This window comes from Lepisosteus platostomus, chromosome 17 (assembly GCF_059453375.1).
Source record: "Lepisosteus platostomus isolate fLepPlt1 chromosome 17, fLepPlt1.hap1, whole genome shotgun sequence".
Taxonomy (NCBI): Eukaryota; Metazoa; Chordata; class Actinopteri; order Semionotiformes; family Lepisosteidae; genus Lepisosteus; species Lepisosteus platostomus.
In genome coordinates, this window is record NC_142627.1 from 10,673,068 (window position 1) to 10,685,015 (window position 11,948).

The 11,948-nt window shown below is 46.8% G+C and overlaps 1 protein-coding gene across 1 annotated transcript in view; it reads left to right on the forward strand.

The window, feature by feature from the left end:
- Nucleotides 1-10,819, forward strand: part of arid4b (AT-rich interaction domain 4B) — a 52,041-nt gene extending 41,222 nt beyond the window's left edge. Inside the window, exons 17-24 of the mRNA XM_088610178.1 lie at nucleotides 873-1,052; nucleotides 1,706-1,790; nucleotides 2,422-2,635; nucleotides 3,098-4,360; nucleotides 4,744-4,854; nucleotides 5,614-5,829; nucleotides 6,534-6,680; nucleotides 7,092-10,819. Coding sequence (XP_088466304.1) covers nucleotides 873-1,052; nucleotides 1,706-1,790; nucleotides 2,422-2,635; nucleotides 3,098-4,360; nucleotides 4,744-4,854; nucleotides 5,614-5,829; nucleotides 6,534-6,680; nucleotides 7,092-7,231 — 2,356 coding nt within the window. The 3' untranslated portion in view covers nucleotides 7,232-10,819. The remainder of the gene's footprint in view (nucleotides 1-872; nucleotides 1,053-1,705; nucleotides 1,791-2,421; nucleotides 2,636-3,097; nucleotides 4,361-4,743; nucleotides 4,855-5,613; nucleotides 5,830-6,533; nucleotides 6,681-7,091) is intronic.
- The last annotated feature ends 1,129 nt before the right edge of the window (nucleotides 10,820-11,948 follow it).

The following is an 11,948-nucleotide window of genomic DNA, read 5'->3' on the forward strand; positions in this document are numbered from 1 at the left end:
GTGTTTTCATGTGGGAATCGGCTAGGCCGTGATATCCAGTTAGTGTATCCTCTCATTATAAGGAGGATTGGAGTGTGCTGCAGCCAGCTCCTGATGCGCTTCAGAGCGTGTTTTTCATCGGGCTCCTACACACTCTGTGTATTCAGACGCAGTCAACCGGAGGTCTGCGTGGGCAGTCGTATGAGCATCAAGAAAACCTCTTGCACAGCTTCGAAGAGTCATGGCTCTAGTCTTTAGTCCCTTCTACGAATCGGGGCTGTGTTCTTTAACGGTTAGCTTTACTGCAGCCCTTTGAACCCGAGAGGAGCTTGCTTTGTTTTAAACGCCCTCCCCAGAGCAGGTCAGTGTTTCTGTGCTGGGGGATAGACGCTTTTATTAAATGCAGTTGGTAACTACCTTCATTTGTACAGCAGCAGTTAAACGCTGAGCAGCAGGTTACCGCCTGAAACTTGCCTCCCACCCCCCAGAAGCCTGATCTGTGATGTGGCTGTGGAGGTGCTTTTTTTTTACCCCATGTTTGACTGCATGAATTTGTAGAAGCTTTCAAGAGCCTCAACATTTAGAAATGTCCTGAGAGAAAACTGGCTAGGGTGGGCTGAGTGTTTTCCTGCAAGACCTTTTTCCACTGTTTAGGATTTTTAATGTAGAACAAAATTGAACAGCCCCCCACAAGCCTCCTCCAGAGGAGAATTTTTTAATGAAGAGGAGAACAGCATTTTACCTCAAATGCTGGAGCAGAAGGGGGGAGTACAGGTGTATGTGACCTTCCTAATGACCAAAACTGTCTCAGAGAAGCAGTATCAGGGGGCTCTGGTTTCGCCTAGGCTGGTCGCTGGTGTGTCGGAGGGTGAGGGAATGCTACTCTCTTTCAGTGACGAGAGCAGTAAGGAGAGGGAAGGGGAGGAGTTTGAGTGCTACCCTCCTGGGATGAAGGTGCAGGTGAGGTATGGCCGAGGCCGCAATCAGAAGATGTACGAGGCCACAGTGAAGGAGTCCGACCTGGATGGGGGCGAGGTGCTGTACCTGGTGCACTACTGTGGCTGGAACGTCAGGTAAGGCATAAGCCTGCCCTTCTCCGAGTCTGGATTACCTTGACCTGGGCAATCCCATGCTTGCTTTGTGCTGGGGGAAAAGTTCCTTTTAGTCTCAGCAGTGAGGCTCTAAATTGTATTTCTGCTGCTCTTGCCACCTAGTGGCTACACTAAGTACACAGCAGAAAAAGGTGACAAATGAGAGGCCATTCAGTTTGCTCTTTAGATTGTTAGTTTATTGATCCAAGGATCTTGTCCAGCTGATTCTCTAGGGTCCCCAGCAATCTGTTTCAACAACATTATTGGGCATTTTATTTCCAGACCCACGTAATCCTTAGGGTAAAGAAGTCCTGAGAGCAGGACCGAAACCTGTTCCCAGTCCTGAATTTTGCATTAGCTGAACGTTTTTCATGTTCTTTGATCATTTTACCAAAGAAATCTTTGTCCTGCTAGTTTTCCTGACAATTTCCTGCCCCTTCTAGTGTGCTGTTGCACTCGTCCTCCCCTCCCTCCCAAGCTGTTTTGTAATCATTTTTATTTTGCTGTACAGGTTGCACCTGTTGCGCCGAGATGCAGGCTGTGTGAGAGTGTTCGGGCTTCATGTTCTGTTTTAGAGCTCGGCTGGCCCGATGTAAACCAGTGTCTATTTGTCTCGCGCTCTTGGTTGCTCTCAGGTACGACGAGTGGATAAAGGCGGACAAGATTGTGCGGCCGGCGGATAAGAACGTGCCGAAAATAAAGCACCGTAAAAAAATAAAGGTAGGTGTGTTGCCGTGCTATCTTACGGACGAGGTCAGTCGGTGCTTGAAAGCACCAGGGTTGAAGACCCTTCCGTCGTTTAACCATGACCTACGCCAAAATGAAGCTAAGGAAACCGTTTCTGAAAGGAGGGATTCCTCCATAGATATCAAGCCTCGGGAAACCTGTGTATGCAAGAGCTTTGACTGTTTAATGGTGCGCACTGGTTAAGGTTTCTTTCCATAAAGCTAAAATATACTTTTCCTGCCACTGTCGAATGGTTGCAGCTCCATTGTTCCTAATGTAAAAACCAACAGTCTTGTCTGATAGACTCTGGTGCTGTGAAGGTGTTCCCAGATAGTGTGATAAATTGGTGAAAGTCTGCTTTCCAAGCCGTCTGTTTTACTTGATACCTGTTTGTCAGATGATGATCTTTACATCCAGCTCCATTCAGTGTTTTGCCTTTGCTGACTTTAGAACTTGCATCCGATAGGAGGTCATCCCCTAGGAGAAAATACCTTGGTCCACTTATTTTAGTTGCTTCTTATGTCACACTGGATGTTTCCCCGATCTTGCTGAATTTTGGGGTCTGATTGCCCTAAATATGTTGCCATTCCCCCCCCCCCCCCGCCCCTTGTGTGTCATTTCAAAGAACAAAATGGAACGAGAGAAAGACAAGACCGAGAGGCCGGACAGAGAAGACCTGTCTCCAGTGAAATATGGCCGCGTCCGCCGATCCTCCAAGTCCTCCGTGAACAGCACGCCGTCCGACAGCTTCTCAAAGCAGGAGAGCAGCGACCCCAAAGGGGCTGACCAGTCGCCAGTCAAGCCCATCGAAATTACATCTATTCTGAATGGGCTCCAAGGTGATGACGCAAAATTCAAACTTCATTATATTTAGAGTTCTCGTAATATGGATTGGAAAACAGTTTAATTTCCAATTTTGTGGTGTAGAACTTATCATGTCAGGCCAGTAAAAAAGGTTTTTCCGAACCTAAGAATGGTTCACAAAAAAGAAGAGAACATTTGGGCCCATTTGGTAGTTAGCAGCTAATTGATCTGAGGATGATCCAGCTGCTTCTTGGAGGAAACCATGACATCATCTTCGACAGTGTGGCTGGGTAGCTTGTTCCACACTCCTACAATGTTTTCTATAAAGAAGAACCTCCTGTTTTGTTTTTAAATGCACTGGACATCCGCTGGCTTGACTGCTAGTGCCAGCACCATTGAAAACCTCATTGTGGAAACGCTTTGCGAGCCTGTACCTGTGGACTTTCCCATCGAGATGTTTTTCGACACTCACCTTCTTTTTTTTTTTCTTACCCCAGCGTCTGAAAGCTCAGCGGAGGAGAGCGAGCGAGAAGACGAGGAGGAGGACGACGAGGACGAAGACGAGGACGTGGAGGAGGAAGAGGAGGAGGAGAGGCTGGGAAACGGGAGCCCCCCGAAGAGCAGCTCCCGGGACAGCGCCCTGGGAGTGGAGCGATGGGAGGCCGAGCCCCGCCGGGACAGTTGCAGGACGTCGGCGGAAAAAGACGAGGAGCCGGGCCGCCTTCCAGGGAGCAAGGACTGCGCGGTGGACGACACCCCTAAATACCGTGGGGGGCTGGACTCGGAGGGAGAGGACGGCCCAAAAAGAAGAGCCGAGGGTCTGACGGAGAGGTCGCCGAAGCCCCAGCTGAAGGGCAAGCTGCGAAACAGCAGACCAGCGGATTGGCTCCAGACCAGCTCCCCCAAGAGGCAGGAGGACCGAGGCCCAGGCGAGGGGGGCAGCCCCTCGTCCAGCAGCAGCAGTTCCGACGATGAAGACGACGAGCCGCACCCGGCGGAGCGGGACCGCGAGCAGGAGCGCGTGAAACCCAAAGGGACGCCGTCCAAGAACTACAACGGGCTGGACGAGAAGCGGAAGAGCGGCCGGCCGGCGCCGTTCTGGGAGGTGCCGGAGAAAAGGCCCAAGCTGACGGGCAGCTCGGAGGAAAGGCTTCCCAGCAGCCGGGCCAGCAAAGGCCAGAAAGACGTCTGGTCGAGCATTCAGGCCCAGTGGCCCAAGAAGACGCTGAAGGAGCTTTTCTCGGACTCCGACACGGAGGCGGCCAACTCCCCTCCCCCTGTTCCGGCCCCCGAGGAGCCCAGGCCGGAGCCGGCCGCCGAGGAGCCGGAGCCCTGCGAGGGGAAGGCGGAGGAGCGAGCCGGCAAGACCCGGGAGTTCCCCAGCAGCGGCAGCAACTCCGTCCTCAACACCCCCCCGACGACGCCCGAGTCCCCCTCTCTGGGGGTGAGCGCGGTGGAGCCCCCCGGTCGGACACGGACAGCGGCCTCCCCGCCGCCCCCTCCCCCCCTGGCCTCGGCCCTCGCCCCTCACGGCTCCCCGTTGGCGCCGCGCGGCCCTGTACGGGAGGAGAGCGTGGGGGGCCGCAGCGAGACGGACAGCAGCACCGTGGAGGTGGAGAGCCTGGGCGGGGAGCTGCAGGAGCTGCCCCCGGAGGAGCAGGGGTCCCCCGCGGCCTTTGACGGCTGCCTCTCTTCCCACAGCAGCAGCAACTCCAGCCACAGCGGCAGCAGCCATCTGGAAAGCGACCACAGGGAAAAAGGTAAAGAGAGCGGGGCTGGGGAAATGACATTTAGCTGTGTGCGTTGGATCAAGTGATTATCTGCCATGTGTAAGCCATAAAGCTTGAGAGTGCATCGTCTGTAACATTTCAGCAGCAGTGTTCTGAAATCTGCGCATTAGTATAAGTGATGAGCTAGCAGTGATTACTTTCCAGATATTACCTGTTCAGTTTATTTATCGTATCCACAAGCGCAATGAAATGCTTATTTACATGGATGCTCCGATGCAAAGACATTAAGGAATCGCCGTGCACTCCCATGAGTATTTCCTATACGTTTCTGGCGACGGAGAACGTGGAACGGGTGCATGTTTTCTGTCCGGCCTTTATGGCTGCCTCCTCACGGTCTTCACGTTGTCGTGCAGCAACAACAAGTCAAAAACGCCCCAAGGAGGCTCAAGCAGGTGGCACGACAAAGAAACACAAAAGAAGCCACAAGAATTCAGGCGTTCATCACAAAAAGAGTCGAAAAGCAGGTAATTAAAGAAATCTCTTTCTTGAGAATAAACTGCGTGCCCTTTGCCCAGTGCATGATCTCTGGGGAGCGGTTGATTCTTGTTAAGAGTATAGAAGCTTAGCTAAGAGCACATAATTTAAGCAGCTTCTACAAAGTAATTAGTAGCTCTGCATTAAAATGAGCCATTTCATTAAGAACATCGCTCCTGATCATGCTTTTACAAGCAGATTATTGGCTCACAATACATACTTCCTTTATTATCCTGATTTGGAAACAGTGTTTAAATCTTTAAGTCTTTCTACTCCAAAAAATGTTACTTTGCATATTGTTAATGCTTGTTTCTTTGTAGTTCAAAATTTAATGAATGCGTCTTTGTGCTGCCTTGCCAACACATCTTTTTGAAAAAACTGCTAATGCATTACACTGAGTACTCCACAATCTTATTTAACTGCTAGAGTTTTCAAATAAAATGGAAGAGAAACTTTTGATCCTTGACACTTGGCAACGATATCCCTTCTGACATCTTTAAACACTTGTTCATCCTTGCAAAGGTTAACTAAGGATTCTAGTGAATTAACTAAGACACAGGGTGTGCATGCTTGCATCAAAAGAAAGTTTTATTGCACTTGGCAATAGACATGGGGCTGCTACTACATGTCTGTCTGCCGTTGGAGATCTCGGCAAGCCACAGTAATACTGAGCACACGCAGGGGATTGAGTGTGAAGGTGCACATCACTGACCTCTTCCTCACTCGCTCCTCCATGTCTCTGCCTCCAGGTGTAGCGCACAGCAGTGACAGTGAGGACCAGTCCACCAGTGAGATCACTGCCAAATCCCTGACTGCCAAGGCCCCTTCTGGTCTCAAGCCTGCCGTCCCCGCCAAGTGTCCCAGCAGGATGCCAGCGCCGGGGAAGTGCCACAGGCAGACCGACCCGGAGCACAAGGAGCATCCCAGTCGCTCTCCCAGGGTGTACAAATGGAGTTTTCAGATGTGTAAGTGACTTCCATACTGTTGAATGCCGAATGTGAGCACCGGGGCGTGATTGTGTATTGAGCTGATCTGCTTTGGTTTTCGGGAGGGATGGCCCTCCTCTGCCTTTAACTGTGTAGATCCGGAGGAGATGGCGTGTCCATCCCGTAGCTGTGGTGTGCTAGAGGCCTTTTTCATTAGAATCGCCAGTTTTTTTTTTACAAAGTCATCAGATTTTGAAATCGCCAGTTGTTTGTTTGCGTCTCTCACAGGGCTACGGACCCCATACCTGTTTGGCATCCATATGACTTACAAAAAAAAAAGTTTTCATTCTTCAAAGGCCAGTGACTGGCCAAAAGATGTTCCTGTTTTTTTTTCATTTGCTTAATTTTGTTAAAGAGTGTACCATGGTGGAAGTACTCCAATTACTGTATTTTAAAAGCACACCCACTGGGAAAAGGGGCATGCATGCCACCTGATTCACTCTGGCATGATGGGGTTCAGCAGTCTTCTGCTTTAGCTGTGGTTTATGGGTTTTCTTTGGTTCAATTACTTAAATGAAAGATTATAAATGCTAATGAAAGGGGGTCATGGCTTCCAGCGATTTCATCAATTGTGAAACGGCAATCCTGCTTCTTAAAGTTCGGTGTTGGTCCTGCCTTGGTCAGCAGGCGGAGATGGCAGGTCCTCCCGGGCTGTGTGGAGTAACGGCTCTTCCTCCCCACAGCGGAGCTGGAGAAGATGAGCAGTCTGGAACGCATTGCGTTCCTGCAGGAGAAACTGCAGGACATCCGGAACCATTACCTCTCTCTGAAGTCGGAGGTTGCCTCTATCGACAGGAGAAGAAAACGTTTGAAGAAGAAGGAAAGGGAAAGTAAGTTGTCGGCAGTTTTTTCTTTTGGCTCTTCGTGAAGAGGAGGGCTTGCAGCATTAATCCAGCACAGTCCTTTCGACCCCAGTCCTTACCTCTAGACAGTTGAAATAAAATCAGGTTACGGCACAGCTGTAAAATAAAGCACTGTGCACATCAGGACATCACTGATGCAGGTTTTGCAGAACCAACCCCCTTGTTTTCTGCTTGTAATTTTCAAAAGCATCGTTATACAAATAAAGGGATTTCTACTGCTCTGAGGGCTGTGAGGCTGCTTTTCAAAAGCACTGGCAAAGTTAAAAACTTTCCTGTGTAGCATGAGGAGGATGTTAGTTTTTTTTGCTGTGAGGTTTTAGAGGTTTCTGAACCCTGTTGCTCGTCGAGCTGACGGATATTTGTCTTTGTGTTCCGTAGGTGCCGCGGCAGCCTCCTCCTCTTCCTCGTCCTCGTCTCCGTCCTCCAGCTCCCTGACGGCGGCGGTGATGTTGACTCTGGCCGAGCCGCCGGTGCCCGGCGCCTCTCAGGGCTCGGGGGTGTCGGTGGAGTGCAGGTGACAGCCGGCCGCCGGGCCCCGCGGCACGCTGCTCCGCGCCAGCTCCCCCGTGGCCGGAGGCTTTTCCGGAAGAGGGAAAAAAAATACTGACTGAGGCACAAGCAGCAACAGCAGAAAACGAATAACAAAAAAAACGAAGAGCACTATTTTCTATTGACAACTGTTTTCTTGGCAAGCTAACTCTGCACTTAAGTGCACTTTTACGAATGGGGTGGGGGGAGAAATACAACAGACTTGTTTTCTTGTTTTGTTTAGTTTTTTTTCCTTCAAGCAATAATTGTTTTCAACTTGTCTGTCTGTTTGTGTGTGTGTGTTGGGGTTGGGGTGAGAAATACATGTTATAATGACCTGAATGGCCTTCCACTGTGGTGAAAAAGAGGCTCTTTCCTTTACTGCCTACAATGACGCTACGTCTGCGTTTCCAATTTACACAGGGTCTTGCAGGGTTTCTGTAAGGACGGTCAGACTCCAAAGGGGATACACCATGAAGGAAAAATGGTATGAGTTCAAGCAACAGGAAATACAGCACATCTTGCAATTGGTCATGCAAAGCAGAAAGAACCAGATTTTCTTTTTTCCCCCCCAATCAAAGATTTTGCACCAAAGTCTCTTTAATTCAAGAAGTGACTTCAGGTTTGTTGGCCTACTAAATTGAGGATTTGCAACAAATGTGCCCAATGTAGATTTAAAGACTGTCCCTGTTGGCTTCTGAAGGTTTTTTTTTGTAAATTACAGGATTATCACCCAGTCTGCATTTGACCGAAATCAGGCATAAAATGCCAAATTTCAGTCCAGGTTTCAGTTATTCGCTTTAGGTCCTCGTCATAAGTTAGGGTGATGAAACTGAAGTGGTTTGTTTTGAGACCCTTCCCTTCCTTTCTATGGCTTCAACATGTGTTACCATGCTCAGTTGCTGTTTGTCTGATGCAGATATTTATAGATAGTTTATATAGGACCAGAGCCCTGTGTGTTGCATGGCAGAGAAGCAGACTCCCCTTGTCAGAGGTCTCCAGCCCCGGTCCTGGAGAGCCACAGTTCAGGATGTCTTGTAGCTCCACCCTCAAGGGTATTGATCACTTAATGTGCTCCAAAAAGGCCTGGTGCTTAGGACTGAGTTAACTGTTTCAGATAACTCTTAAATGATTTGACAAACCACCTGCAGTTAATCGCAGTTAAATTTGCCCCCGTTTTTCTAGAAATCTATTTTCTTATGGCCTATAAAACCTGATCTTTTGGGGCTCTCCAGGACAAGGGTTGTGGGTGTCCAATTTGGTTTAACAGATCATCTATTTCTAAATTTTGGGAACACATGTAAATTATGAAATGAATATTCTGGCTCTTGACAGCTGAGGGTGGTCAGGATTATGGTCTCAAAATCTTCACTACCTTTGAGTTACTAGTGAACATCACCTTCTTATTTGATCACATAATTCTTTAAATAGTTTAAGAAACCGGTGATTTAATGGAAAACAATGACACCTGCTGGATTGGGGCTCTCCAGGACCAGAGTTAGAAACCCCTGCCTTAGATGCATGATGTGACAACATTTTAATTAGTTGAGGGAAAATGTGCCTTTACTTGAGCACTTTCAGTGAAACATCAGACGTTTCTTACACTTGGGCCTGTCTTTGAGAAGTGGTACCATGATCAGTAATGTTGCTCTTTAAATCAGCTTTATGTTTACATAAAATGGGAGATGCAAGAGGATGTGGAATATTTTGAACTCTGTGTAATCCAGGTATTGCACATTTGACCCTCAGTAAGATCTCTAGACGATTGCCCATGTGGGGACTTGATATGGTCTCAGCAGGGGGGTAAGACAGGCATCTGCTGACCAGGGTGCTCTCAGCTCCCAGTGAACTAGTAACCTCCTGAGGCTTCTCCCGTTCAGTGAACAGAGAGTCTCCTGTATGTCACAGCATAGATTCTAGAGCGATGGGCTCCACTCACTCCAGGCCACTGCACCACCTGTCCGCATTTCTTCATCCTCGCTGCGTGGTTACTGGGGTCGCTGTGCGGCCACATATCAAGACTCGGTCGCTCATTCCAGATTGTGTGGGAATACAATTAAACAATTGAGGATTCTAATTATATAAATAAATTGTTGAAGACTGAAATGGGGAATCCCCAAGCACTTAAGGGTTTTTTTTTTCCTTTTACAAGGGAGGCTCTTAATATCTTATGCTTTCAATTTTAATGGTCCAGTAGCTGGCTGTTAGTTTGGAGTTTCTTCAAAAGAGAAATTATACATGGCAGTAAATGGAAGTGCAATAGCAGAACTCTTCATCCATTATTTAATTTTCCAATTTGTACTCGCATGGGCTTTTTCCAGGTCTTGCTTTGCCTATTTTTTAGCTATGCAATTTCTAAAGAAAATTTATACCGTATCCCTGTAATTGAGGAAAGTTAAACCTGCAAAATCCATAACACCTGGAAGACTGTACAGCTTCCTGTGCTGAGTGGCCTGTCTGTATGGCCAAGCCGGATATACATGACTTATAGAAAAGACATTAAACTATGGTTTCAGCAGGGTGTCATGCTGAACAGTGCTGGATTTTCAGTAAAGGTGTAATGTTTCAGAAAATTGAGTTGCAGAAAGTAAAACGCAAGGAAGACCGCGTGTAATCAAATTTTAGTTCAACGCGCGAGTACAAAACAATTAAGGAATTTCACCTTTAAAGGTTTGAAGGTGTTCTAATGTTTGTCTGCAGAAGTGCAATTTCCATCCGTTCAAACTTGAAGTGCCATCTGCTGGCACTAAAACTCTATTGCAGATCAAGGTGACTTCGAAATTGAACCCTTTCTCTTGCCCATATTCAGTGAAGCTCTTCAACTGACCCTTATCAAGTGAATTCAAGTACTTTTTAAAAACTAGTTCTGATGTTATTCTGCTTGTCCTTGACACACCATTAATGCCCTACAATGCTCTAGAAACCCCTACAAGGCAAAAAGGTTACAAACCTGAGTTTATTACCATAACAAAAAGATACATGTATAAATTCTGAAAAGCTCTCCAGTCTGTCTCCTTTGTAAAGACTTAATGTTGTATGATATCCTGAAGGTCTGTTCTGTTTGGCACTTGTATGTAATTGTATGCCTTTGTAATACATTTGTATATTGAGAAGTGTGTTTCAAGTCGAGCTATTTAATATCTTGCACTGTTAATACAATGACTTTTTTTCTGTACAGACTGTTTTAATTGTAGCTCTGTGTGCATCCTCAGAGGGGAAAAGCATGTCTTTTTTTTGTTTTGTTTTTTTTGAGGTATGGGAGCGTTTCATTTATTTTATTTTCTCTTCATACTTTTTTTTTCTAGGTAAGTCTTGAGATTTCCGTACCTTGTGCTCTTCTGAGAAGCGTTTTGTTTGAAGGCAGTTTTGAAAGTATTTTCCAACTTGTACATGAACTGTAAAGTTTTATGGATCTTTAAAAAAAAATAACTGTTTTGGGACAAAGAGAAGGGGACAAAGCTTATACGAAAGCTCTAAAGTATTTATTAGGTTCTTCAGAGGATGGACATTGTGTAATTTATTGTACAAATGTAAGCAAAAGAAGCCTCTGTTTGAAATAAATGCCATAGTTTGTGACATTCTTTGTGTGCCTTCAGTATTTAGTAACACAATATAGGGCATAGCTACTTCTGTTCAAACAACATGCTCATTTTAGTAAGAGACATCTTGTGAACACTAATTACCAAATAATTCTCGCTTCAATTAAAAAAATGAATAATATTGAATAATGATTATTATGCAAACTACTGTTGCATATACATGCAGCTTCAGTGTAGTCACAGCCTGACTGGAGTCAGTAGCGTGGGCAGCCGTGGCTTGCAGGGTATTGCCCAGGGATGTGTGGTCCGTAACTACACTCTCTGGGGTGCTAACTGGTGTGGGGTTCTGGCCTCCGCTTTCTCATGGGCCTCAGGTACCCTGACTGGGACTGTACAGCACCAGCCACTACCTGACTGCAGGTAAGATCAGTCGTGTGTGATTATATACAACGTGTATTTGGTGAAGAGGACCTGTAGTATCAGTGGCTAAGGATCTGCGCCTGTGACTGGAAGGTTGCCGGTTCAAATCCCGCAGACGGCAGAGTAATCCAACTCTGGAGTAATCCCTCCGTTGGGCCCCTGAGCAAGGCCCTTAACCCCAACTGCTCCAGGGGTGCCGTACAATGGCTGACCCTGCGCTCTGACCCCAAGCTTCTCTCCCTGTCTCTGTGTCTCTGTCTCCTTGGAGAAAAGCTGGGGTATGCGAAAAGATGAATTCCTAATGCAAGAAATTGTACAGGGCTAATAAAGAAACATTATTTAAAAAAAAATCAGTGGCTTCTATGAACAAACGCACATAAGGACAGAGGATTAGACTAAGGACACTGGGTGTGCTGCTTAAAGACGAGAGGTAAGGTGCAAAGGGGATATTGCAATATCAAAGGCAATGTTTTTACATGCAATCCGTCCCTAACCATGTGGAACATCTAATCCAGCAGAGACACGTTTATCATACATAGCATCACTCTTAACCGGTAGTCTGTTAACTATTTTTAACATTGATTCTAATCCTCGATTGTAATTAGCAGCAGACCATTAGAAAATCGGTGCTCTACTGGAACCGAATTTGTTTGCAAGAGTATTTTTTATTATTATTTATGCTTAACAAAAGAACAAAAATTACAATACAAACAAGAGTACATATACAAATTCAAGACAAAAATATCGT